Consider the following 27,743-nt stretch of genomic DNA (forward strand, 5'->3'; position numbering starts at 1 on the left):
ATGCAGTTGTTGTGGGTGTTGAGGTCAAGTTATGAAAGGGTAGGAATGGGCAGTCGAGACGAGTTTAATAGGTAGTGAATATCTCACAGGTTCTCGCGGCCATGTTGGGCGCTCCCGAAGCGGCGGACGCGGCACACTGACACACACTTACTTACCATCCTTTTCGTGGAAATAGACCTCAGATAAAGTGAAAGCGGCAATAGATAATCCAGCATTTGTTGAAACTCGAGGCGCAGTGTACGAAAGTTTTCTTCGTCATATGACAGTTACTTCCTGTCCATTTTTTAACCCATATGTAATCATATAGGTATAAGTTGTAACGTAAGAAGGTACCAGCTATAACGTGTGACGTCGTGTGTTTGGTGTTTGTGACATCAGCATCTGAATTGTAATAGCACAGGAGATTTTTTTACTTAGGTACTTAGTACTTACCTATTTAATGAGGATTTAGCCTTGGTTTCAGTTCTAATCCGATTATGACAAGAAAGGGAAAGGTAAGTAATGAATTTCGAGTGTACGTACGTTATGCTATATGTCTATTTGAGCGCTCTGCAGCCCAATCGGATGACATTATTTGGTTAATTATCAAATTCACAAGCGGTATTGAACCTTTAAGTCTAAGGAGAGACTTCGCCTCCTTGTGTGTGTTCTACCGCTTATACAATGGGCTGTGCTCTGAAGAATTGTTTGACATGATGCCAACGGCCGCTTTCTATCACCGCACCTCTCGCCGTCGGCAGGGTGTTCATCCTCACACCCTAGAACCTAAATGGTCGCGTACTGTGCGGTTTAAGAGGAATTTCCTCCCGCGGACGCTTCGGCTGTAGAATGAGCTCCCTGCCGAGGTTTTCCCGAGGGGCTACAGTATGGGGTTCTTCAAAAAAGGAGTGTACTTACAGGTTTTTAAAGGGTCGGCAACGCGCATGTAATATCTCTGGTGTTGCAGGCGTCCATAGGAAACGGTAACGCATAAGTTGCGTTCTCGCGCGCGACTCCATACATCTAGCGTGACTTCAAGTATGGACTCGCGCGCGAGAACGCAACTTATGCTAGACAGCCAGGCGGGCCGTATGCTTGATTGCTACCGACGTGGTATACAAAAAAATAGTTTACGTAGTTAGCAATACACTGTAAGAGTAGTTTGAAAGAATGGTAATAAAAAAAACTAGGCGCCTGCTAACAACTGACACGCAATCGACATCATAGGTATCTAAAAGTTGATTAATAAGAGCTGGCGCGAGATTTGTATGAATATTAAAATTAATATATCAATACTAAGTAACTATAGAGAAGTAAATATGTATTTACCTATAAATATTTTATCCTGTTAGAAGTTGTCAGTTCTTATGGGTCGCGTTCTGGGTGCGTTAAGTACATATATATACACCTACCTAACGGCTTCGTTATCAGACTTCAGCAGTTACTAAGAATAGAATAGAATAAAATTATTTAAGGTCAATGCGGAGAAGACCGTCTATCAGGCAAGTCCGTCTAAAATAGGTCCGTCAGGTAATATTTTGGACTAGAAATTTTAACTGATAGTCTACTACTCGGCAAGTTCAAAACGGTGAAAAATAGAGATACTACTACTCCTAAATAAAATACGTGTAATTCGGAATAATGTATGGATAAATGTTTTCGAAGCGTTCAAAAAAAGCGTGCAAAATTTTTTTGAAGTTATAGACAAAAAAAGGCACAAAAAGGGAGATATTTCGCCAATATCTCTAAAAGTATTAATATTTAAGAAATCTAAATAAAATATTATTAGAGGAGGAAATTTCCAGTAAGAAAGTCCCTACTTGTAGTACTATATCTCCACTATTTATATTTTTTATTCAACTCTGAACACATCCCTCCGCGCCTCATTTTCGGGATACGCGCGCGGCGTGAATATCATCATAGGCCTTTCAGTCTATTGCAGACTATACAGACAGTGGCAGGTAGGGTGACAACGTTTCACATGGCTGTGTAAGCCAATACGGGAGCGGCAATCACGACCGCAAGACAGGCAGGTGAAGTGTGCCCGTGGCGAACAGTTGTCGCGCTGATGACGCTAGACTCGCTTACTTGCGAGTGTCGTAAACCAAGCGTCATCGTGGATTTTACTACCGTCGGACACCAGTTTGCGCCACTTATCTCTGTCCTCGACAAGCTTCTCCCATTGATGAACCGGGATGTTGAAGGATTGCATGTCTCGCTTGGCGCAGTCCTTATGCCGTAGTGAATATACCTCTCTTAGATTATGCCATACCCGACTATTAGGATAACAAAATACACATCTCATCTTAATCTGTATTAATTTAATGATTATGGCAGATATAAGCAGCGTAACACATTCGCTAACCCGACCAAGGTGGTCACATGGAGTGGCAGGTCCCACTTCGCAGAGTTGCACCAGTCCGCTTGGCAGAGGCAAACATTGTATTCGGCGTCTTTGTACCTGAAAAATAGACGTATGACAATTTACCTACCATTTTTAATAATTTATCTTTATTGTCTTTATTAATTGGGCGTTGCAGGGTGATAACGATTGTAGAGTTAGACCATGGATTGCTAAAGACGCCGGTTCGAATCCGGCCTTCACCACTGGAGGGCTTCGTGACTTTGTCTTTAATATATTGACATCTATTTCAGTTTATGAGTTAGATCAAGCTAAGTTGGCAGCGATTTTGATAGCCCGGACGGTGCAAATGTTATTTAAACGCCATCAATGACTGCTTACCATCAGGCGGGCCATGTGCTTGTTTGCCACCGACGTAGTGTTTAAAAAAAAAGAGAATTTTAGGACCAGGAGCGAACGAAATCAAAACAAATTCTTTCCCTTACATTACAAGGCCCAGTTGGGGCTGCGCACGGTGCGCGGCAGCGGGTCGTCGGGGCTGGGGCTGGACTTGTAGGAGCCGCATTGCACCAGCCGCTCGTGTTTAGCGAGCACGGGCCAGGAGCGAACGAAACCAAGCTAGGTATATACCTCTCTCGTTTACACGACATGGCCCTGGTGGGGCTGCGCACAATGCGCGGCAGCGGGTCGTCGGGGCTGGACTTGTAGCAGCCGCGCTGCACCAGCCACGCGTGTTTAGCGCGCGCCGACCAGGAGCGCACGAAGCACATGGCATTTTCTGCAAGCATACGTAGAGGTGTAAGCGTTGGTAGTTTCTATGGCGAAGGACATCGTGAGGAAACAGGAATACCTATGGGAGCACCATAAGGCCTATAGAAGTTTGCTCTGTGTCAGTGCTTGGGATTGGAATGCAAAAAGCAGAGGTACCTCGGGCCCCGGGCTGCTGGGAGGGAGAGCATCGATAGATCTAAAGCAGGCCTCCTTCACTCGCTAAAGGCCACGCGCTATATGCCTACCGCTCGGCGTATCGTCGACGATTCAACCGACAGAGGGCCGCCGAACGCCCGCCTGAGCGCTCGCACCGCGCGTTTCCCGCGCCTACGCTTCGAAATGCCGAAACCACGAAATTATTGTGCAGTAGATGGGTGTAAAAGTCAAAAACAAAGGAAAATTTGTCGTATTTACCGAGTAGTATTTTAAATCTATCTTTATGAATTTTGTCACCATTTATTTCTTTGAACATAAGTAGGTAAATCGTAAATGAAGGAGTTTTTTGAGTCAGGTAATATAATTGTTGTTTTTAAATATTTGATTGACTAATAAAAAATATGGTTTATTCGCAACATTTGTTTTATTACAATAATAACATAAGTAACAGTACAACCCTAGCGCATTCTTACGATGACGCTTTGGCACGTGACTCGCACGGCGAGCAAGGCAGTCTCGACTCTTTGTTCGCGTACTTATGGTACATTTCTTCTCGTCCTGAGCAGCAGGTATTATTATTAAGAATTTGTAGGCTATTATAGCGTAGGTATTTTCGCTTTTGTATGGGAATGATGTATCTGTTACGTAGTAACTATTTATTAATCTGTGTCTAAAGTCAAACAATAATTTCACGAATATCTTTTAAGGGTGCCGAAAGCCTTTAGTAGATTGCATATACTCGAGAAAATTCGACCCATACCGCCGTAACGTGACGTGGGTGGCCGAGTGGTTGAGGCATCTGCCGCAAATGCAGAAGAAGCTGCTTTGATCCCAGCCCTGGGCACTTTTTCTTTCATGTATTTCGGTTTCAAACAATAATTTGATCATAATTCGCAGGAAATCGTATTGAAAGAGGGCGGCCCCACGTCCGGTCGTTGTCATTATCTTTTGCCTACTGGTGGACGCCTTTCGGCTGTTAATATTAAATTTTTAATAATTAACTTTTATTGCTTCCAAATTCACTTTTCATAATTTTTGATTGCGGGCAAAGTGGAGAAGATTGAGTAGGAAAGCGGACCCTGGCGCTAGGCCGGGAGAACGCTAGGTCGAAGAAGAAAACTTTTATTGCTTCCTCCCGATCGAACATAAATACCTACAAACAGTAGCTTTCATAGCCTATGATATAATGTTTGAGTGTAGGTAGGTAAGGTATGGTGTGGCGTCAGCCAAGGAAAGACCAAAATCCGCCACCACCAGTAGGTAAAGACCACAACATCTACACAAATACTCTTGGAAATGCTAAGTTTACAGTAGCACTCAGATTCATATCATCGCTGCAAAATAATCCTAAATATCATGATGTATTCGCTTTTATCTCCAGGTTGAGCCATTTATGTTTAAAAGATCAAGTAAGAGATCAGACACCTCCTGTGCAGGTAGCCAGTCGCAGCCTGGAAGAATTGAACCAGATGGCACCCGTGCCGAAGCCGCCGCCGCACTGGTTGGTCTCGTACTGCGTCTCCGAGCAGTTGAAGCAGTAGAGGCCCGCCGCCGCGCCCGCCACGGTCAGCAGCACGAAGCACTGTGTGCTCCACATTGCGACAAATGTGATAAAAATTTTACCCGAAATTTTTGCATAGCTCACTTGACATTTGTCTGTCTACTTAGGTGGTTACTATACAGGTTGTATGTGAATTGTATTCTAAATCTTTTGCAAGAAAAAATGTTGTATATGTATAAAGCAAATAGTATAAATAGGTATATAGTAGTATAGGAGAGTATAAAAGACTGAGTAGGTAATTAGGTATCGAGGTAGAAAATAATTTTCAATAAACTTATCATTAAATACAATATCAAACCGGGTCACTCACGTTTATAAAGTCGATGATTGCTCGACATGTTTATGAAAATATATGTAGGTATATGTCTATGAAAATGCTTGTTATGGAGTTCGCTCCATATCGAGCAAGACGAGCAATCATCGACTTTATAAACGTGAGTGACCCGGTTTTATATATTTAATATGTCAATGTCTCACGGAAGTTTTGTTATTAAAACTTATCATGTTTTAAATCTACTTACTCAGCAAGTAAGGCCGATATTTAAACAGACTTGTTAAACCTGATGCTTTTTAAATTCAATTTTTAAGTTACCTACCTTACACGTTGGACCTTAATTGATACGCATTTTAAAGGTCTCGATCTCCTAGTGAGTATCAGGTATATTATTTGGCCTCAATTCCTTTCATATAGGTATATAAACGCGACCAAAACTAGGGTAATGCAATCATTAAATCCCTGCAGTCCCCTTGATTATCACTTAGCGTGGCTAAAGTGGGTAGGACTTTTGTCTAAGGTCACAAGGTAGCTGTCAAGCTACAAGTTACCTTCACACCGTATCGTCATAGCGCACCGCAGCCGCACGAGTCCCACGCCCCCGCCGACCAGGGACTCCGCGCTCAGGGGGTCGTCCCCGAACCGCGAGGACGTGAGCGTGCCGTTGTAGCAGAGCAGCCCCGAGCCCGAACTCGCCAGCAGCAATACTAATGTGAACACTTTAGTACGTTGACGTACGACACTCATGGCCGACTAGAATACGTCTGATGGACAACGTCCAAATACACCATGATAGTGTACAACTCGTTGTAGATGTAGGAACGATACTAATCGTTGGGACTTCCTTTTGACCGCCACAGACGGCTGTGGACGTCATCGGAAAGTCTTGCCAAGGGCGCCTACAGCCGTCAGCTTTACCAATACAATAGGGACTTACGTGGGACTACGTAAAGTGCAATTTCGCTTAAATAATCGCGATCGCCTGGCGTTCGGGGCACGGCATTTTCCTTCGCCGTCTGGCGTTCATAGGGTTAAAGCTTATTCTAAAGCAGCTATGGTGACTTTTCAGTGCTTGTCATTAGGAAGTTTAACCCTACCTCTGAGATGGATACCTACATAAGATTTCAAGGGTAGGTTATATTTCTTGAACTGAAACAATTCCTTCTACAGACTCGAAGGCCCTACTCAGCTTATCGGTTATAAACTCTGATACATGTAGGAAGAAGTAAAAGATGATTTAATCGTTTCGAATAATGTATTTCGTATTTTTCATAAATTTAATCTATCCACTATCGGTGAGGTAACAACTCGTACAAACATCCGCGAGCAGTTCTAATTTCACGATCTACCTAACTGGTAAAATAAAGGGGTGCATCCAAAACATCTGCCGTCATTTTATTTGTGATTATATATAGGATGATAGGCAAAACATGATGTGTTTATTGCAAGCGACGCCTTGGCTGCACCCGCGCGGCCCGCAGGCCGCCGCTAGCGATCACTCGCCATCTCCGCGGCACTTACAGAACCTGTGATGTATCATTTACCAAAACAAAACAATGGCAGTTGAAACGAGCACGGTTATGTTCAAAACATCTAGAATTGTTACTACTGCACTGCACAACTATACATTAATAATTTAAATGACATTTCAAAATATTCGTAGCTACGTTATTTCTAGTACCTACGTTTATTTAATTAAAATATCAGGAAATTGGTATCGAGCAGTAGTGCCGAAGTAGGTAAATAACTTGAGACGACTAGAACAATTCAGTGTTACGAGTGCCGCGTGAAATGAAGTGATCACTCATCGACATCATTTGTGTACAACATAATTATATACTCTGAAAATGATGGATATAAGATATTTGTATAATACGTCTTTAGCGGGGTATGTTGCTAGTGAAGCCGCTTTACAATTAAAGTGTTAGTTAAAGTTGTGAATTCAAACAGCTTTTGATATTCATTATTTATAATAATCAACTATTGAAACTGCAAAAACATACACAATTGGTTTCAATAATTTTCTCGAATAGCCAGTGAACAGGAGTCAATTTACGACAATACAAAACAATTGTATCACAAATATATATGTATCTGTATAACACAAGAATATATTTGCAGCATACCTAATAAAAAATATACATAGATATGTACAAAAGCCATGAGAAGATGAGATAAATCATCCTTTATTACCTTGTAATGTCTGGTGTCCGAGATATTTATCACATCCATTCAAGGTAGCCATTCATTCTAGGTTTGTCTTAAATATATACATACAGCATTTTGTTAGTTCCCTATAAACGCAAAATATATTGTTATATTTTAAATGCAAGAGCTATCACTACATAATTTAAAAATAGGTAGATACATTTCATTTTTAAATAAATTCAAGGACAACTTCAATATGAAGTGTAATAAAACAGAGGGGGAAACACGTACGCCGCACTAGCTAGCTACAATTGTACTCTGTTCTGCTTCTTATGAAGCTTACCTAATTATTGAACTACACAGCAAAGTGTAGTGCGGCTCCCTGTACTTCCCATAAACAAATTTATGCAAGATTGTAATTACACATTGAAGCACCTAATATGGGCCTAATACGAGGTCATTTAAAGAATTGAAATCCAAGTTAAATTACATTTCCAAAAATATCTTACCTACTCCTAACTTCATCATTCATCAAACAGACATTCTTGTCCATAACAATTTGTGATACGAAGTTCGATATATATCAAAGTGCACCTAACATTTACGAGCTAATGGCAAATGAGGAAAGCGGCTTAGAGTAGAGCATAGTCACACCGTACTAGACGTAAGCAGGCGGCGGGGGCGCGGCGGGCCGCTGAATCCGAGACATGGCCGTAAATTAAAAAGGTCTTATACTGAAGTAAATTTTCTAAAACAAGCTTGCAAACTTTAAGTACTGTTTTCACAAAAAAATGGCAGATTTTAAATAAAATTCTCGTCTAAAACAAAGTATGTAAGGCCAATCTCACTTGGCAAATGCCTTGTAGTGTGTAATGCGGGGTGCCTAGCTAACGGTCCAGTCGAGTCCCCAGCGCTCGGACACCTTGAGCTGCGCGGCGGCGGCGTCCTTCAGCGAGAACAGGTGTGTCATCTCCAGCTCCGTCTTGGCCAGCGCGATCGCCTTCTCAAACAACTCCAGTGATCGTTTTAGGTTACCCCTGGAAAGCAAAAAAATTATGTAAGATTATTGTGTGAAACATGAGAGCTTAAGGGCCAGCACTGCGATTTCTAGCGGCAATTACGTAATGATCTTTAACTAGTTGGTAGACAATAATTACAAATCCATTTGAAGATCCATAAAACATTAGTAAAACAGTAAATAAAACATGATTGTTTCACTCAAGTAGTGTTCAAGTTTCAACACTATAGTGCGAGTCGGACTCGCCCATCCAGGGTTCCGTACTTTTTAGTATTTGTTGTTATAGCAGCAACAGAAATACATCATCTGTGAAAATTTCAACTGTCTAGCTATCACGGTCCATGGGATACAGCCTGGTGACAGACAGACAGATGGACAGAGGAGTCTTAGTAACAGGATCCCGTTTTTAACCTTTGGGTACAGAACCCTAAAAATGAACTTCATCTCATTGAGTTTTTAATGGCAGTGCAGTATACATGTTTTTCCTCATAGTTACTTAACTATTTCATCCTTACAACAAATCTATGTATTTACCTAACACCAAAGAGGATATATTTTGTAACCGCTGTAAATTCACTGCCATCTATCGACATACTTTAAAACTAAAAATGAAGATTTATAAAAATACGTTAAAATGTATTTAAATATGGATAAATGATTTTTTTATTTGCATTTATTATTTTTATATGATTTTGGCCCATGTTCTTTCACTGATATGCGTTAAAATTATAAATAACAAACGAAACCGTCAACGCCCCCTATACGAGAGTAGGCCAAAACTAGTGGCGCCCTCTGATCGACAATCAAATTTTCGTGATTTTCGAGGCACGTTTTTCCTTAGACTGTATCCATCTATTACGGAGCTATATCTATCTTTGCTAACACTTATTTATTATGTGTTCAAACCAAATACTTGAGATAAAACCCGTTCATTCCCCTTTAGGTGTTGATGCAGAGAAATAATAATCTGTTACTATCTTTAACACCTCAAGGACACATACTGATAGTGACTAATCTAAACTAACAATGGATATAGTTATGTCATAAAATCGTTTCAAAACATATAGTTAGCCAAGACAATAGATTAATAGGAACACAATGCAGATTCAGACAGAGGTGGCCTAAATTATATTGGCGGAGCGCCACAATTCACTGATAATGACACTGCAAGTGATTACAAACTACTGAGCTGACCTCTGACCCTGAACAATGTGTTAAGATATGTTTACATCCAGTCAACATAAGAAATAAGACAAAGCATTTGTTGTTTGTCATTTGCAGGGCTGTTATTAGATTGGGGAAGAGAATTTGGTAAGTTGACTAAACTCGCCTAAATGAAAACAAATGAACCCACTGCAATTTTTTTATAAGATTGTGGTTTAAATAAGATCTGGTAACCAAGAAATTTTGCTGAATTAAAAAAAAAGTGAAATTTCTATTAATATGAAAATAATGCTTGGCAAATTTAGATCTACTGTTTTATTTATTTACTATCTATAAACACATGAAAACAGAGAACCTTACCTCTGTACTTCAATGGTACCCAGTGTTTCATAAGCAAAATCGCATTTATCATCCATCTCAATAGCTTTGTTAATAAGTTTGACAGCCTTGTCAAAGTCTGTGCTCTTCTGCAACTGCACCAGCCCCTTGTGCACATACAGTGTGGCATTGTGGGGGTCCACAGTCAGCGCCGAGTCAAACAAGGACTCCGCTCGACCCCACTCTTGCTGGTCTGATAAGACTTGAGCAAATAGGATGTATGCTTCAGCACATTTCGGGAACCTCTCCAGTGCACGTTCAAAGTCTGCCCGGACCTGTGTCAGAGCACCCACATTCTTGCTCAACTGGGCATGTCTGTAGTCAGCGTAGCATTTCTGAATATAAGCAATAGAGAAGTCAGGGTTTAGTTGGACGGCTTTAGCAAACTCTGCGGTGGCCTCATCCATGCGCTCCAGCAGCAGGTACACTTGGCCTCGGTGGTGGTAGATGTCCGAGTTGTTGGGATCCAGCTGGGCAGCCTTCGCAAAGTCTTCCAAGCAGCGTTCCGTGTTTTCCAGCTGAGTGTACAGAGAGGCCCTCTTGATCAGAGCATTCACTTTCACCTTGGTTGAAGCATCACTGTCAATCACCCTGCCAAGATCAGCCTGAGCCTCCTCGTGGCGGCCCAGCAACAAATAGAAGGTAGCTCGCAGAAGCTGCGCCTCATTTTTGTACTTTCCATCTGCCTGCAACTCTGCAGTGCAAGCATCTACAATTGAATCATAATCCTGGGCATCAAGAGCTTGTTTTGCTTTTGCGAAGCCACCGGTTGCCTTGTCGTCCAATTGGATCTTGGCAATAGGGTCCTCAGAGAAGGCAGAGAAGTATGTTTTGATAAAATGCTTGGACGGCATGACGGGGTGCCGCCGTGCCAGCGCCTCGCGTGCGTGCTGGCGGCCTAGCGCCTTAAGGATGCGGTCGGCGTTGACTAAGGAGCTTTGCACTTGGAACCTTTCCAGGATACAGGCGGAAGTTACGTCCTCTAGGGCCAGGACGAGGTCCCCGCTCTTCTCGGCCGCGCGGGAGCGCCGCAGGAACGCCTTGACGTACTTCTCATTAAGCTTGAGCGCGAAGGTGCAGTCCTCCTTCACCTGCTCCCACATCTCGCGCTTTTCGTAGCACGCGGAGCGGTTCTGATAGAATGTGGCGAGGTCCACCGGCCGGTCGGGTGGACACGACTCGATGGCTTCGTTGTACAGCGAGATCGCCTTGTCGTATTCGCCTGCGTGGAAAGCTCGGTTTCCTGCACCTTTCAGCTTCATGGCGCGGTCGATAGCGCTTTCGGCGGCTTTCACATTGTTCTCCTCATTGTCTAGTGAAATTGTAGTCTTGGCTTTTAGCTCCGCGACTTTTTTCTTTTCTGGATCCTCTAATCTATTTCTTAGATAAAGGTAACCTAAGCCGATTGCCAAAGGTGCGCCGAGAAGGATGGCCAGTTGCCATTTAGGAAAGGGTGTGCTGCCGGTTGACGCCATGTCCTACAAGGATTTCTTCAAGAAGTTTTAAGATTACACCATTTATTTTGTCTTTACACAATTACAAGAAAACCTACAAAAACTATAACTATTACACCGCTCTTTCCATTTCGATACCAAGGCAAGTTCCAAGCGAGGAGCATACATAGACAAAATTTTGACAGCTAAGTTTTTTCTATAATTGATTAATCATGTGGACACATCCTGCCAGTAGGCATGGCATAACCATTTGATAAATATAGTTGGCAAACCAAATTGGCAGTAAATAAGAACCAAAAAAACTATACTCATCCTTTTCTTTTGGGTGCTAGTACTAGTATAAGACAAAGATAGTATGATTCTCTCTGTCTATGTTTGAAATGAGACAGTCCTCTGACAAACTATATATTTTAAGCGAAGCTGGGTTTGCGGTAGTCTGTTACGGAATTTAAACACAAATGTTGGCACTACTGCGCTAGAGGCGTTTTCTATTTCCATTTTTTTAATGATACTAACTAATGCCTTAATAAGTTAAAAATGTACATGTGACTTTGTGAAGTAATTTTAGTGTGTGTCTTGAAATTGAATAGGATTTATAAAAACAGTCAAACCAAATTGTCAGTAAATAGGAACAAAAAAACTATACTCATCCCTTTCTTTTGGGTGCTAGTGCTAGTGTAAGACAAAGATAGTATGATTCTCTCTGTCTATGATTGAAATGAGACAGTCCTTTGACAAACTATAACTGTCAAATCAATTGGCTTAACGAACTCGCATCCAAGCCATAATTGTTGAAAAAAAAAAGTCTAATTAATGAAATGAAATGTCAATGTCATTTAAGTTTAGAGTTTAGGGACTTCAGGGTTTGGTTTATTTAGATTAATTTTTGGTTCTAGAATTAATAACGACGAGATATCTTGTGTACACAATTTGCTAATTGCATTCACAGCAATGTTTAGTTCAAAAATTAGTATGCTTGTAAGTCAGTCAACAATTTTGATATTTCTAACATTCTTTAGGTTATGTATATCCTTACTGAAATTACTATTTATTCAAATATTTACAGGCAAGATACTCCCAATTGCTTAAATCCAACAGCAGGCCTAGCCTAGGAGGCTCAGTATGCCATCAGAAACGAACAAAGACCGATCTATATGAACCTGATTATCTAATTGTAAGTACAATAAAATAAATACAAATGAAATTAATCATCAAGATATTTGAGAATCAATTATGTGTATACAAGCTTGAAATTTGCAGAGTATGGAGCCGGACGAGCCGGTGTACGACTGCCTTAACCTACAGCTGAAGGGCTACGACTTTGCCGTGCTAGAGGCCTGCCAGAAGCAGATCCACAGATATGCTGAAATTATGGGCATACAGGTTGATGACAGGTATGGCTGACAGAAGTTAAGCACATAAGAGTTAATTAAATGCCTACAGTTTTTATATATTGTTATTACTTTGAATTATTTTTTTATTAATTAAGTACACATCTTGTATTTAACAATGCTACGCAAAGTTGAACACAGTATATGTATGTATCTCATAGTCACCACATTTTTCTTTTGATTGACAGAACAAGACACAAGCTTTTTTCAAAGTAGTAATGATAATATCAAAACTATATTTTCATGGTGATCTGAAGTAGTTTGAGTAACGTAAGTCAGGTGCTTCTAAGTAACTTCTAGGCTCAGAAAAGTTAATTTGTGTTTTTTTCTCAGTATGACCAATATACTAATTTTATTAGTCATTCAAAAATAATGTTAACCCTGTATATAACAGAACTGTTCTGTAAAAAATACATAAAATCTACTTAAGGTTATGTATCTCTTTCTTTATCAATATCTTTTGTATTATTTTGTAACCATATTAAACTAGTCTTTGGTGGCAAACAGAAATTTGAAATTTAAATACCAAAAACATGGAACATAATTTAAAAATATATCGGCTAAAATTAATATATTTATTAGAATTTAAAAGTAAAAAAAAGAGGTAAAAGTAGTTTTAAAAGTACGGTTTTTTTTTTTTAAAGTAGGGGTCGTGTTGTATCAAAAAGTCAAAGAGCTGGCGCAGGATAGGGAAAGCTGGAAGATACACCACCGACAAGAGAATAACTCTTTAAATTAAAGACCTTTCTAAAATGATTACTAAAACTATTACTTAATTTAATATTGCATTTAATAAACCTATCAAACGTAATGTTGTTTACAAAAGTGATGGTTGTGCGCAGTTGGGCCACACCAGCTCAGAAGCTGAAGGTGCAGCGGTTCAAGCCGGGAGGCACCATCGTTGATACAGAATACAACCTCAGTGTCTATGAACGCAATGTACAGGTAAATTAAAACTTTCATAATCCTTTTGTCTTTAGATCCTTAACCATTCAATATTAAACCTTGAGATTTATGAAATGGATTTCAATTCTTGAAGAATTTTAATACCACCCGGCACCCACTTCTAATTACAGTTTTGCCGTTCTTGAGAAATTTCTCCCTTTTGTATAGGAAATGTTCTTGCTCGAGAATATTTCCTACAGTAAATTAAGAATGTTCTTGAGAGCGGCACAACTAATACAACTATACTCCCAATCTGTCATTTGTTTCTTTTGTAGTAATTTATGTGGCAAATGTATATAATTATAAGTTTTTATAAATTATAAGCAAATCAATTTAGCTGTGTAAACAGAAATAGAAGTCAAAATAAATGCGAAATATCATTGTCCTTAAGAAATTTCGATTTTCGCGGTAGGCCTTCTGAAGACAGGAAGAAAGCGACATCTGCAAAGTAAAAGAATTCAGCGTGCTGTATACGGTTAGAACAAGAAAGCTTACTTGTTCGAAAGCGGTTCCGCAACCGCAAAAAATGTAACGTACGGCATGCTTTATAAGCGCACGCACTTAAAAAACTGAAACCGCAAGAAAAAAACCGCAGTGCGTTCTAAGCCTTATTTATATTACTTATATTTCGACACACTCTTATCTATTGTGCAACTGTCTATAACTACAACAATACACACAACAATAACAACAACACAACAACAACAAACAATACACAACAACAATAACAATATAAGTACAATAGGTTTTAAGTCACTATGTACCTAACCCCAATGGATTCTAGTTATCTGAATAAAGAAGTTAAATATTATTATTATTATAACGTTCTTCACATTCTTGTCAGGTAGTGGACGTGCCTGCGTGGGCGCTGGGCACGCTCCTGCGGTGCGCGCGCGCCGCGCTCCCGCAGGGCTGCGAGCTGCACGTGCACGAGCACGCCGTCGAGCACGAGGAGATCCGCTACGTGCCCGACAACCAGCTGCTCGAGCTCAAGCAACAACTTGAGGATATGGGCGGCAGCCGCGCTGAGAAAAAGAAGAGGAAGTAGACTTGTCTGACTTGTAGGTTTATGTAAATAGTAGGTCTAGTAGGTTAATAAAGTTTTGTTGTTATATTGTTGTTTTATTCCTTACGAAGAAGTCATGGTTAATTGCTTAATTGACCGAGCGTTAGCGAAGGTCTCCGTTTCAGCTTGGGCAAAAATGTTTTCGTGTGTCCGGATGTTCTCCTCTACAGGTCGCAATACTCGCAACATTTCTCGTTCTATCTTGCTTCGATATTTTCAATTTAACCGGTTATTTTCGTTCCACAAAAACGAATGACGAACGAATTTGGCATAAACCGGTATCAGAGTTTTGAATGATTCACGGTTAGTAGTGACTTATATTGACCGGGATATAGACCTTTTGTATTATTTGTGAGCTCCCGATAAACAATACAAAAGGTAATCACGGTCTATATCCCGGTCAATATAAGTCTAGATAAACCGGTATCTCCATAGAACAGTTCTTTAACCGGTAACCGCAAACGAAATCCCTTTCGTTCCCGGGTGAATAAACGAAAACGGTTTGAAAAATAAAACGGTTTCCGAGCCCCGGCCGATAGTAATGTTTCAAGCAATAACAGTGCTGAGCATCAATAGGGATGTTGACATGAATCGCGAATATATAACATGTATGTTTATACCATATAAGGGAATATTAGAATGCTGAAAATCATATTTTGTAAGTGTAAATATGCGTAACAAATTAATTGAAAATTATCAAAAATATTTAAAATATTGCCCAGTATCACACGTGACAGCTTGGAGCGTTTAGGCGCGAAATTTAAACACTAAACCATACTAATCAAACTCTATTTTTTATTTAAAGTTAATGAATAAAAAAACTAAATATTTTTTTTTGTAATAATTAAGTCTATCAACAATGTCCACTTAAAAATGACGCGTTGTTTTGGATTGTCCGAGACTTAGCTATAGTTAGTTGTTTTGATGCAAACTGCTAATATACGGACGTATAGTTTCGGGTTTATTCTATATTTATTTGCAATTTTGACAACGGAACCCTAAAAATATCGGCCTGTCTTATTCATATTTAATCTAGCCAGCCTCTGAGAACTAATTTTACCTTTGTTCATACATAACAATAAACGCCGCACAAAACAGTAAAGTAACAACGTACGTAATCGTTTTAGCGGATCACTTATCTGTATTCGTCTAATAATGGCTCAACAAAGCTATGATTTCGTGGGACGCGTACGGCCTTGGCTGTCCATTTTTATTATTTACGCAGCGTAATACGTAGGCGAACAACACGCGAACGCGAAGCGAAGCAATGCGGCGCGGGGTGAATCAATCCTTTGATACGGGTTCCCCTCATCTGGCAGAATATTATTTGTCAGAAATACACTTCGCATAACACGTATCGCAGAAAACTTTTAGTGCAATGATACTTTCGCATAAATTGAACTTGTCATAATAGTCATTTCGCATAATATTCATTTGGCAGAATTTTCTAAGTGGGGTTAGGTTAGGGTTTTCTGCCAAATAATATTATGCGAAAAGAAATTTTGCAAAATAATATTATGCGAAAAACATCAGTATGCGAAAGGTAGTTCTGTCAAACGAAATTTCTGCCAAGTAACATTATGCAATACAAAAATATGTCAAAAAATTTTCTGCAACACAAAAGGGGAACCCTTTGATACCTATAGAAGTGTCCTACGTGGCCGTGGGCGATCGCTGTGGGCCCGCCCCGCGCCGCGCCGCTTCGCTTCGCTTCGCGTTCTCGAGTTGTTCGCTTACGTAAGACGCGGCGTTATCTTATTACGCGCGACAAGTCATAAAATAAAGACAGCAAAGTTGAAAGTTTTGCTTTCTTCGTTATAAGTGTAATTTTAAGGTCGAGCCCCTTTTTTAATCAAATTCAAATAATAAAAATCACATGTATACATGATATAGAGAATTTAAAAATTAATAGACTGCAAATAGAAATGAAATGAAACCTAGTTTTGTTTTGTTTTGTGTCCTATGTAATAACTAACCATAATTTAATTACCTCTGTTACCTACATGTAAATATTAATTGTACCTATACTAACACACTGGACCACGGTCTGCAATAAATATTTCAATTTCAATTTCAATTTTCTATTTCACATTTTATTTAAGGTGTATTCGGGAAATTCCGAAAAGTTCAGAATATCGGGAATTCCAAAAATGGACTCTTAATCTCCCTAATATGATGAAATTATGGGCGATTTTCGGAATCACAATCAGCCGTCATTCCATAGAGTAACTTATACTAGAGCGGTACTGTCATAGTAAATTTTGTAACCCCAGTAAATTCACTGCCATCTGTTGACACACTTTAAAACTAAAAATGAAGATTTATAAAAATACGATAAAATGTATTTAAATATGGATAAATGATTTTTTTATTTGCATTAATTATTTTTATGATTTTGACCTATGTTCTTTCACTGATATGCGTTAAAATTGTTAAATAACAAACGAAACCGTCAACGCCATCTATACGACTGTAGGCCAAAACTAGTAGCGCCCTCTGAACAAGAATCAAATTTTCTTGATTTTCGAGGCACGTTTTTTCCTTAGACTGTATCCATCTATTACGGAGTTATATCTATCTTTGGTCATTCTGAATGGTTAATTCATTAGATTGCACGTGTTTTCTTACTTGTTATACGACTGAAGTCCTTTATATTCGCGCTTCACGACATATCACTGACAGAAACAGTCAGCATTCAAGGCGCAGTCTCGTAAAACTAAGTAGAGCATTTCGACTTTCGACTCGTAGAACAAACTTTTGTTTGACAGATTGACAGTCTATATGATAAACTTGTCTCTGTCATGACTTTCGTTGTTTCGAACCAGTGGTGATGTTATCTTGTCCGGTGGAAACCGCGGACATCAAACACATTGCCAGCGCATCTTAACCTTAAAAGAATCCCCGGCAAGTTCGGTTCTCCATACAAACGTAGTTACGCTCTCATTTTAAAACGACTAGCTAGATTGCCCTGAAACTTTGTACTTATAATACTTAAGGTATATCTAGATCTGAAATTAGTTTATGTAGCTTCAGATACAATAGTAAAAAAAATACGCCACATTTAAGTTCTTCATACAAAACTTGTTTTTGCTCTATTTCGGTTGTTTTATACAGGCTTACCTTAGCCATTGGACAAACCCTGAAATCCCACGTAGGGTTACTTCTCAGGAATGCTCTAACGTTAATATATTTTTAATTAGAACGAAAGATAAAAAAATAAATTATTAAACAAAAGTTATTTTTAATAATCGACAACAAAAAGAAACATACTGTATTAATCATTGGCAGTGCTTTTGACAATTTGTTCGAAAATGTGCGGCAATGATGACATTTGTCAAGTCAGAATCGTATTAGTGTCATAAATAAAAAAAGGTAATCAAAAAGGTCGAAGAAGGTTTCATACTATACCTAGCTATTAACACACATACAGGCTGCTCCAAAGTAAAAAATCGTAATTTGTTAATTTCTTCGTAACCACTACACCGGTTGTTATGATACTTTGTATACTGGTTCTAAATACCCTAATGCATATTATTATGTACATTTCGGCTGTGCCCAATGGCTAGGGACACCCTGTATACTAGAGCTATAAACTAATTTCAGACCTAGATATACCTCATATACCTCGTATGTGGACAGTTTTTATTACAATCCAACCCGTAGTTTTAAAATGAGAACGGAACTCCGTTTGTATGGGAAGGTGAAATTCGGCCGAGCTTCCTTTAGGGCGCTTACGCTTGCACACTTACCTAACAACTTCACTCACGGCGTGTTCGCCGCGGTTGCAAAGCGTAGTTTTATTTCCAACTAGCGTCTGTCCGCGACTTCGTCTGCGTAAAATGATGATGATGATTGATAAAAAAAATATGTCCATCCGGGGCGTAGCCAAGATACATACGCTCCGTATCGATTCGCCTCAAACTCTTGGGCTCTCCATACCAAATTTCATCATAATCGGTTCAGCGGTTTAGGTATGTGTGTTTAGAATATTTTAGTAGGGATTGTACAGAAAGCATTTTGTCTCAGAACCTAATTTTTTTGATGTTCTCAGTCAGGATTGTTAGCAATTCGATCCTAATGTGTTCGCTCGCAAACCGCCAGTGTACACTGTGATATAGCCCTTAGCTATGATGGACCTTTTATCTTCGGTGCCATAAAAATGCCATTTTGGCGTGACTTGCGTAAGTACATCACTACATAGTATAAAACAAAGTCGCTTTCCGCTGTCTGTCCGTCTGTCCCTATAAATGTATGCTTAGATCTTTAAAACTACTTGCGCAACGGATTTTGATGCGGTTTTTAGGGTTCCGTACCAAAAAGGTACAAAAGGAACCCTTTTTTTAATAGATAGAGTGACTCAAGAGGAAGGTTTATATGTATAATTTGTAAAAGTTTTGTGTAATGCGAGGCCGGGGCGCGTCGCTCGCTAGTACTTATATAAACATAACATATAATAGAGGTATGTATGTATATATGTAGGTATATACTTCGCAATTCGTAATTTTAACATTTTTAATGAGATTCAGATTCTGTTATCATAGCTTGCCCCTTTTTCTATGAGATTTGCCTTAAAGGGCTAGCATCCAGGGCATAAAATTCAATTAAAAAACAAAAATCTGACACAGTGGCGTAACTAGGGGGGTAGGGGGGGGGGGAAGAGGCGGCGCCATAATGGGCAAAAGGCAGCAGCAGGGAAACTTTTGCCAGTCGTCAGGGGGCGCAAATTTGGTGACTGCCCCGGGCGCCATATTTTCTAGCTACGCCCCTGATCTGACACAATTCTACGGATTGACAGGGCAAGCTATGCTGACGCCATCTGCTAAATACTTCGACCGGCCAACCCTATTGTACATCACTAACAGAGGAGTAAGCTGATAAAGATTAACTTACTTTGAATGCGGTCTGTCTCGAGTCCGTGTGTGCAAGATGGACGTTGCATCAAGTTGCGTAAGGTCAATTACAATTCGTGCAAATCCTAACAACGGGTGCGTTTTCGCAACTGCTAGACACAATGATAATTGCTAAGTTATCCACGTCTCCAGATGCGATAAAGGTCTAGTCTAAGGCGGTCTTCATATTGGATACAACTCCGCACGCCGCTCCGGTATGCGAGCGAGACATCGCTGTAGTGTAGGTACAGCGCTATCGCCCTGAAGGGCTACCGCGAAAACCGAAATTCGCAAATTGCGGGGATCATTCTCTTTTACTCCAATGAAGGCGTAATTAGAGTGACGGAGACAGATGCCCGCAATTTGCGAACTTCGATTTTCGCGGTTATAGCCCTAATACCGGAGCGGCCTGCGGATCCGCATCAGTCATAACCGCATAAAGCCGAGATCGGCGGCGCGGCAAGCGGGGCGGCGGGCGGCGACTACTTAAAACGCATCTATTAGATGATTGAATCTAAAGGGCCTATTACCGCGAACACCTAACCTAAGTTCGCAAATTTCGGGCATCTTTCTATGTCACTCTAACTACGCCTTAATTGGAGTTAAAAAGAAAGATTTACTGTTTTGGACGACAGCGGAGGCGGTCGCCGCCCGCCGTCCTCTTGCCGCGCCGCCGGTCGCGTGGTGCATCCATGGCCTCTACATTCTAATAAGTATGTATAAACGTTTGGAAAACTATGAGTTAGACTTCGATTTTGTTTTGAAAAACTCCCTCCTCTACGCTTTTTGAAAGTGAGTTAAAAATAAGCATGTCATCCGGGCCGTAATGAAGAATCGTTTGAAACGCATTCATCAAAATTGGCCGAGGTAACCCTGATGTTTATTTTGCGTAAACACAGACCACACTTTGTAGTGGTTAGTCTTTATTTGTGATTTGTGAGTAGGAATAGGCATTAAACGCATGAGCGCTTAAACCTATGCGTTCAGATGATGTAAAGTGGATACTTATCATAATGTGACACGCGTGCTTGTTTTATCAAGTAATATTTGTCAATATCCTAATAAAAAGTTAAGTCACTAATACCGAACATTCTCTTCACGCGTGAAAGTCAAAAAACCGACATTGGCAAATTCACCCTGTGCAAAATTGCGGGGAGTAAAAGCCAGATGAGAAAAAAAAAAAAGTCACTAATGACTAGATAAAGAAAAAGCTTAGAAGATTAATTCTGTTTGGGGATTTTTAGAAAAAATGGTACCATTTACTTTTTTTGGGTTCCGTACCTCAAAAGGAAAAACGGAACCCTTATAGGATCACTCGTGCGTCTGTCTGTCCGTCTGTCACAGCGTATTTTCTCCGAAACTACTAGACGAATTAAGTTGAAAATTGGTATACATATGTAAGTTTGTGACCCAAAGACGAACATGAAACGTAAACAAATGAATTTTAAATATCCCCATATTTGAGGGCTAAATGAGAAAATTAAAAAATTAAGTTTTTTAAAGTACTTATGTGTTACATATCAAATGAAAGAGCTCATTGTGAGAATCTCAAATACAATTTTTTCTGTAATTTTGTAAAATGATCATTCCCCCCCCAAAATGATATTTTTGGGAATTTTTTTTTCTTTTTAAATCGGTAGTCCTCGTGATTCTGAGTTCTGAGTAGAAATAACCCAAAAGTTGATGGATTGTCGAAAAAAAGTAAATGGTACACTTTTAAGTGAGAATGCCCGTTTACGAAATTGACTTGTCTATTAGGTTTTAGGTCTCTAAAGGCTAAGTGGTCGTTTCTGTACCTACAAGCTAATGCCCTGCCCTTCCCTATTCGCCCTACAAACACTCACTAAAACTCTTGCAACAAAACTTTTACAGCAAAGCTTTATGCAATCTAATAAACGGATCTAAGCATCAGACTCGATCAATCAGCGGGTGGAGTGATCCATTATATGCACTGTGAATGACCGTTGGTCGTTGCGAAATTGCCACTCCTAGCTACTAAGCAATGACGTGTAAGGTTCCTGCAACATACTTCTTCGCAGCTTAAATCGGACAAAGTAAATGTTTAAGAGTCAAACGAACCTCGGCGCTTCCATACAATCGAAGTTACGCTCTGAAATAACCCTATTTTTCATTCCTCAAGGGTCATTGTTGTTCTAAAAGGTGTACAGAAAATGATGAATCTGCACTAGAGCATTTTACGTTCGAAATACGATTTTTTTATGATAGGGAATTAAAATTTAGGTTTAAATGGATTAGTTATACAATTTCCATTCTGTTATTATACTCCCCATTCCATAAATAACGATACTTTTGCGTCAATTGTTTATTGAAAGTACCCTCAACAACATACTATAAAAACCGGCCAAGTGCGAGTCGGACTCACGCACCGAGGGTTCCGTACTTTTTAGTATTTGTTGTTATAGCGGCAACAGAAATACATCATCTGTGAAAATTTTAACTGTCTAGCTATCACGGTTCATGAGATACAGCCTGGTGACAGACAGACGGACAGACGGACAGCGGAGTCTTAGTAATAGGGTCCCGTTTTTACCCTTTGGGTACGGAACCCTAAAAATTTATACTTAGTCATGTTTAAAAAAAACACATGCATTTTACTTTCCTCGTATTCGAAATGAAAAGTAGAGTGTTTAAATCGGGTGAAAGGCATCATACCATCCCTTGGTTAACAATCTACAAAAAATTTCGACTGGCGTTTTATATCAACAATTTTCATTTTGACTATGCCCCCTGATAGGTACCTATTATATCTACCCCGCACCCCGCAGTTACAATTTGTGCGAGTTACAATTACAATGCACGGCGCGGTGTGTTAAGCCAAAAAAACCCCTCACTACATCATTTATCTCGCCACCCGCATAAATACATATATGTCAATCCTTTTGGTTCAAGTTATACTAGTTTGGGTCAGAGATGAGCTGTCCTGTGAATAAATGGCTATAGTATTGAGGACGAGTGGGCGAGGTACCGATGGGCGCTCCCTTCGTCCTTCAAGACGGTATATCTACAGGGGGCATTATCATGCTGACACAGATTTAGGAAGGTACTTGTAGTTAATTAACAGATTAGAGACGCATAGACTTTACCTATTTGATGGGGTAGGAACCGTCGACAGTGCGGTGCTACATCTCGTTTCTCTTTGACGGTCACGTTGACAGGTTCATGATAATGAAAAATACTTAATTGCTTTTGTGATAATTATAAGTTTGCGATTCTAAATGCAACAAATTTCAAATGCATTTAGTCATCAAAGAGGAAATGCTGTTTCACAAGATCCTTTAGCTCACAATGTTTTTTAGTTTGCTTTGATATCTTGATGGCCGCGAATTCAGAATTGGTGCCAATGCCAATGTAAAGGCATAGAAGTAGCTAGGTATATGCCCTACATTTTTACCTCGCGGAGATCCCCTGTCCATGGGGGTGTAGAAAATATCGTAGATCGGTGAATCAACTGTCACTCGTTGGCATGGTTAAGATTGCCAGGGTTTTAAATCCTGATTTTATAGTATGTATTTAAAATAATCAAATATTCTACTTTTGTCACCTGGCTGACGGGGCAGAATATTAAAAAAACCGGCCAAGTGCGAGTTGGACTCGCGCACCGAGGGTTCCGTATTTTTTTAGTATTTGTTGTTATAGCGGCAACAGAAATACATCATCTGTGAAAATTTCAACTGTCTAGCTATCACGGTTCATGAGATACAGCCTGGTGACAGACGCACAGACGGACAGCGGTGTTAATAGGGTCCCGTTTTTACCCTTTGGGTACGGAACCCTAAAAACTTGATACAACTGATGTGATGTACGGTACTAATTTTCATTCAAATCACATCTTACGTGTAAAATCGGCCAACAAAATCTGAGTAGCCATTTTGTAATCTATATGCAAATTAGCGCACTAATGTTATCTACTTAGCTTAATCTAAGACAAATGGTTATTTAGTGTTGTAATTACCTAGGTGTAATAAAAAGATATTTTTTTTTTGTAAATGTACACCCTACCTAAAATAAACAGCTAATTTGGGCCTAGATCATCAGTTGTATGTATGAAAATCCATTGCTGGCGTATATCATCATGTATACGAGGTAACGACAATGATATATAAATTACTCTATGATGATAATTAAGGATGACGACTCGCGCTAGAACCGTCAGGGCCCGGGCCGGGGCGCCCGACACTTCTTTATCTATGACAGGTGATCGGTGATTATACTTTCTATAGAAAACTGAGGTGTCGGGCGCTCCGGCCCGGGCCCGGACAACAACGGTCCGGCTACAACGGTAGCGTGAGTCATCCTTTAGTCGCATGTTTGAGAAAAAACTATTTTCATCACGCTCAGTAAATGTAGAATTTGTTTTCCCTAAGGGAGTTATGAAGTTTCTAGTATTATAATTAACAGTTTTTTGTCTTTATACTTCATTTTTGTATCGCAAGTGTGATCAAAATCTTAACTTACGCCTCATGTTGCACAATGTACTATTTCAGCTCAGCTAAACCTTAGTCGATAAATACTCACATGATATTTATTTTCTAAATTATTGTTATATATTTTATAAACGAGCTTACTTCGTTAGATCAACCACCCAATGTATCAAATATTTGAGATTTTAGTTAGTAAATACATAGTAAACGTTTACCTATTTAAATATTCTAACTTGGACTTTGGCTTTTGAAACAGTGTTATTAAATTAATTGTTATTCTATGCAACCTTACGACATACCCAGACAAGTAGTCGTACAACGTAAGGTGCTCATATTTGGAATAGTACTTAAACATTCATTTGCTTTGAAACACTATTAGGTAAATAAGTACAAGGCATGTATACAATATCACCGTCTATACCGTAAAGGTAATTTACACTAATTATACTTACGAGTTACGAGCTTTATGCATTAGTTATGATTTTACTTGTTAAATCTACTTACTGCTTTAAATAAGTATCAGTCGAGTCACAATTGCTGACAAATTAGCTTATGATTATTGGTAAGGTTCATTAAATATGTAGATATGAGCGTTTAAACATAATAAAATATAGAATTTTAGAAATATGTAGGTAAAATTTGGTTGCTGACACATAGAGTTAGGTATTTATACACTTAACGCACCATGACAATGACAATATTATTATAAAATTAACATATAATTAACGTACATATGCATATAATTATAATTTACGTTTATTTTGTAAAATAAGAGATAATAAGGACGGTTTACATTATACGAGATTATACTTACTCAGGATGTAACGGAAAACAATTCAATTAACTATTTATTCATTTTTTTTAGTCATTTATTCAATATTGCATTGTCATGTACATTATTAATTAGTATTAATTAATATTGTCTTCGGATTATATACGCGATATAATCCGTTTTCATAGTTTTATTTCATAGTATTAATTAATTAACCGGGTATTAATTAATTAGGTGTTACATTTCGTTTACGTCATCAAACATTTCAAGTTTGTGTAAACGGAAGTTACTGCTAATGGTGAGAGGTATATATTGATTATAAGATTCCGTACCTTCCACTTAAATAAATATTAACAGAGCTTAAACATGTACTCTTGGAACTACCGGTGCTTGAAAGTTGAAATAATGATCCGTAATTCTTGGCTAAATAAAACTGAGTCTTCTATCTTTGTTTATAAGACTCCAATTGCATCGAGAATTTTGCTAGGTATTATTTATCTCAAAGATCGCTACAGTTTCGATTAAGTATGCGCAATAATATTATCTTGCGGTCAAAATAAAATATTATGAGCTCTTACAAGATGGTCCATAAGTTCGAGATATAATAGTTGCCGTAATTTTTTCACCTTGGCTACATAATTAGTTTCATGAATCAAGGCTATGGCATACTACTATAATATGTTAATATGCTGAATACTAATACTGAAATATTTGTTATACGGCATGTATTTTTGATACGACCACATAGTACGGGTAATTAGTATAGGTTGGCTCAAATGAATTAACTTTCATATTTTTTTAATAAAAAAAAAACGATTTTAATTAACATAAAATAATTCAGCACACAATTAATCATTAGATCATTACTTAATACTTTGTTTTATTTAAAACGATTCAATTTGCGGTTGTATTAAAAATACACGTTGTTTACATTTAATTTACTACTGTAGGTAGGTTAGTAGGTACCAGTGTTGGCCGAAACGTTAATGCAATTAACCATTAACCAGTACAAATTGAACTGTAAACTGTAACCATCCGTTACGGTTTACGGTTCAATTTGTACTGGTTAATGGTTAATTGCAATTAACTTTCGGCCAACACTGGTAGGTACACTTATTCGCTGAATCGAACAAACGACATCAACGCGTGCTCACACTGTTTGCGCTTGTATTCTTATTTCTGTTAACTCTAAGAACAACGTAATTATTAAATACTTACATGTCTATGAAATATGCGAATTCGTTTACCTTTATGTGAGAAAACCGACTCATCCGACTGATTAATCGTGAGTATAGCGCTCTTGCCTATATATTTATTATCTACATATATTCATAAAAAAAAATCGCTGGTGGCCTACGGTAAGAGCGTGCCGCACGTGCGACTTGCAATCCAGAGGTCGCGGGTTCAAAGTGTTTGAACCCCGGCTCGTACCAATGAGATTTTCGGAACTAATGTACGAAATATCATTTGATATTTACCAGTCGCTTTTCGGTGAAGGAAAAAATCGTGAGGAAACCGGATTAATCCCAATAAGGCCCAGTTACCTTCTGGGTTGAAAGGTCAGATGGCAGTCGCTTTCGTAAAAACTAGTCCCTACGTCAATTGGGATTAGTTGCCAAGCGGACCCCAGGCTCCCATGAGCCGTGGCAAAAAAATGCCAGGAAAACGCAAGGAAGATAGATAGACATTCATAAAAAATATCGTATCATAAATAAAAGGCACTAGATGAAAGCAATAAACCACTCGTCTGGATTTTCTAGTTACATATTTAGTAATTAGTTACTTGGTCACGGTTCAGATTTGAAAACTGAGATCGGCCAAACTTGCACAACCCGCAATATAACTGAGTATCTGTAATAAAATACGGAGCGACAACGACATAGGATATCACTTATGTGCAATTTGTAATCTGGCCGTGAGATATTGCACTTGTACTAGCGGGCTGTGGAGTAACTCCCAGCGGTTGTAAGAGATTTGTAAAATAATGATTATTTGTTTAGCCATGTAATTAAATCGTTTTTGAAAACGCTTCCAGTCGGTGCGTAATTGTTTTTTTTTTCAATGTATCAGAATCATAGTACGGTTTCATTGTTTTTAATCGCTTTTGTCGACATGTATCGGATTCGTCGGGACGAATTCTTCCTCTGGCACGAGTGTCCGCGGCGGTTGTACTCCGTGCCAACCTCTGTGCCTCCGTGTTTCGGTTGTAATCCGAAACATGTCGCCAAAGGCGATTAAAAAGAGTGAAACCGTACTGATCTAAATATCAGAATCGAATAAATATTGATGATTGATGATCTTTCCGTAGTATTTTTCTACCTTTTTCATGACGTAGCCTCCGTGGCATGAAAAAAAAATTCACGTCCCTTTACCCTCAGCTACTTGTAACCTGTTTTTTTACATGGGATTTATGAGCCCTTGTATTTATGGGATTTATGAGTACAAATTTAGACGAATGGAAAAAAAAGGTTTAATTATTGGATTATGAGGTATTTTGGATAATTGAAACCACGAGAGTACGTTAACACAGCTGATGCTTTATTCCGACTGCTTTTTCGGGCTCGCTAGATTAGTCATCAACTCATAACACCGATCACCGACCACCGCAATTAACGTTGATAACTGCTTGTCGTCCGCCACGGAATTCGAGTCGCTCACAGTATAAGTCCCAACTGCCATTTTCGATGTCGAACTCGCGAATTTTACCGATAGACATTTTTTATTATTATTACGCACGCGTCTCACAGGCTATTATTGCGATAAATACCTAAATTAAAATTTTTGCGTTCCTCTAAATTTGTTTATGAGTGTGTAAGCGTCGCGATTTTCCAGGAGAGTATGACCCGCAGTTTAAAAAACACTGGATGCGCATTCCAGAAAAGTGTCTGGTACCAAAGATAGATATAGCTCCGTAATAGATGGATACAGTCTAAGGAAAAAACGTGCCTCGAAAATCAAGAAAATTTGATTCTC

At 39.1% G+C, this 27,743-nt stretch overlaps 3 protein-coding genes across 3 annotated transcripts; 1 reads left to right on the forward strand and 2 right to left on the reverse strand.

Annotated features, from left to right (window-relative positions):
• Positions 1-2,283: 2,283 nt before the first annotated feature.
• On the reverse strand, positions 2,284-5,856 carry LOC134747580 (uncharacterized). The gene is made up of 3 exons (XM_063682173.1): positions 5,655-5,856; positions 2,972-3,119; positions 2,284-2,440 (listed from the first exon to the last, which is right to left on the reverse strand). The coding sequence occupies exons 1-3, from the start codon at positions 5,848-5,850 to the stop codon at positions 2,308-2,310; spliced, it is 477 nt and encodes a 158-aa protein (XP_063538243.1). The 5' UTR covers positions 5,851-5,856; the 3' UTR covers positions 2,284-2,307.
• Positions 5,857-6,339: 483 nt separating this feature from the next.
• Positions 6,340-11,453, reverse strand: LOC134744477 (mitochondrial import receptor subunit TOM70). The gene is made up of 2 exons (XM_063678300.1): positions 9,794-11,453; positions 6,340-8,288 (listed from the first exon to the last, which is right to left on the reverse strand). The coding sequence occupies exons 1-2, from the start codon at positions 11,284-11,286 to the stop codon at positions 8,135-8,137; spliced, it is 1,647 nt and encodes a 548-aa protein (XP_063534370.1). The 5' UTR covers positions 11,287-11,453; the 3' UTR covers positions 6,340-8,134.
• Positions 11,454-12,102: 649 nt separating this feature from the next.
• On the forward strand, positions 12,103-14,713 carry LOC134747588 (uncharacterized). The gene is made up of 5 exons (XM_063682184.1): positions 12,103-12,243; positions 12,332-12,439; positions 12,526-12,659; positions 13,499-13,601; positions 14,446-14,713. The coding sequence occupies exons 1-5, from the start codon at positions 12,217-12,219 to the stop codon at positions 14,647-14,649; spliced, it is 576 nt and encodes a 191-aa protein (XP_063538254.1). The 5' UTR covers positions 12,103-12,216; the 3' UTR covers positions 14,650-14,713.
• The last annotated feature ends 13,030 nt before the right edge of the window (positions 14,714-27,743 follow it).

The sequence above is a fragment of the Cydia strobilella genome, chromosome 1, assembly GCF_947568885.1.
Source record: "Cydia strobilella chromosome 1, ilCydStro3.1, whole genome shotgun sequence".
Taxonomy (NCBI): Eukaryota; Metazoa; Arthropoda; class Insecta; order Lepidoptera; family Tortricidae; genus Cydia; species Cydia strobilella.

Excerpts from the sequence above, each read along its gene's own strand:
- LOC134747580 (XM_063682173.1), bottom strand. The coding sequence starts at position 5,850 with ATGAGTGTCGTACGTCAACGTACTAAAGTGTTCACATTAGTATTGCTG. Across the intron at positions 3,120-5,654 it reads TATGACGATACGGTGTGAAG|AAAATGCCATGTGCTTCGTG; the intron begins GTAACTTGTAGC and ends GTATGCTTGCAG. Across the intron at positions 2,441-2,971 it reads ATGTCGTGTAAACGAGAGAG|GTACAAAGACGCCGAATACA; the intron begins GTATATACCTAG and ends TCTATTTTTCAG.
- LOC134744477 (XM_063678300.1), bottom strand. The coding sequence starts at position 11,286 with ATGGCGTCAACCGGCAGCACACCCTTTCCTAAATGGCAACTGGCCATC. Across the intron at positions 8,289-9,793 it reads GGTACCATTGAAGTACAGAG|GGGTAACCTAAAACGATCAC; the intron begins GTAAGGTTCTCT and ends TTTGCTTTCCAG.
- LOC134747588 (XM_063682184.1), top strand. The coding sequence starts at position 12,217 with ATGTTTAGTTCAAAAATTAGTATGCTT. Across the intron at positions 12,660-13,498 it reads GGCATACAGGTTGATGACAG|TTGGGCCACACCAGCTCAGA; the intron begins GTATGGCTGACA and ends GGTTGTGCGCAG. Across the intron at positions 13,602-14,445 it reads TCTATGAACGCAATGTACAG|GTAGTGGACGTGCCTGCGTG; the intron begins GTAAATTAAAAC and ends CATTCTTGTCAG.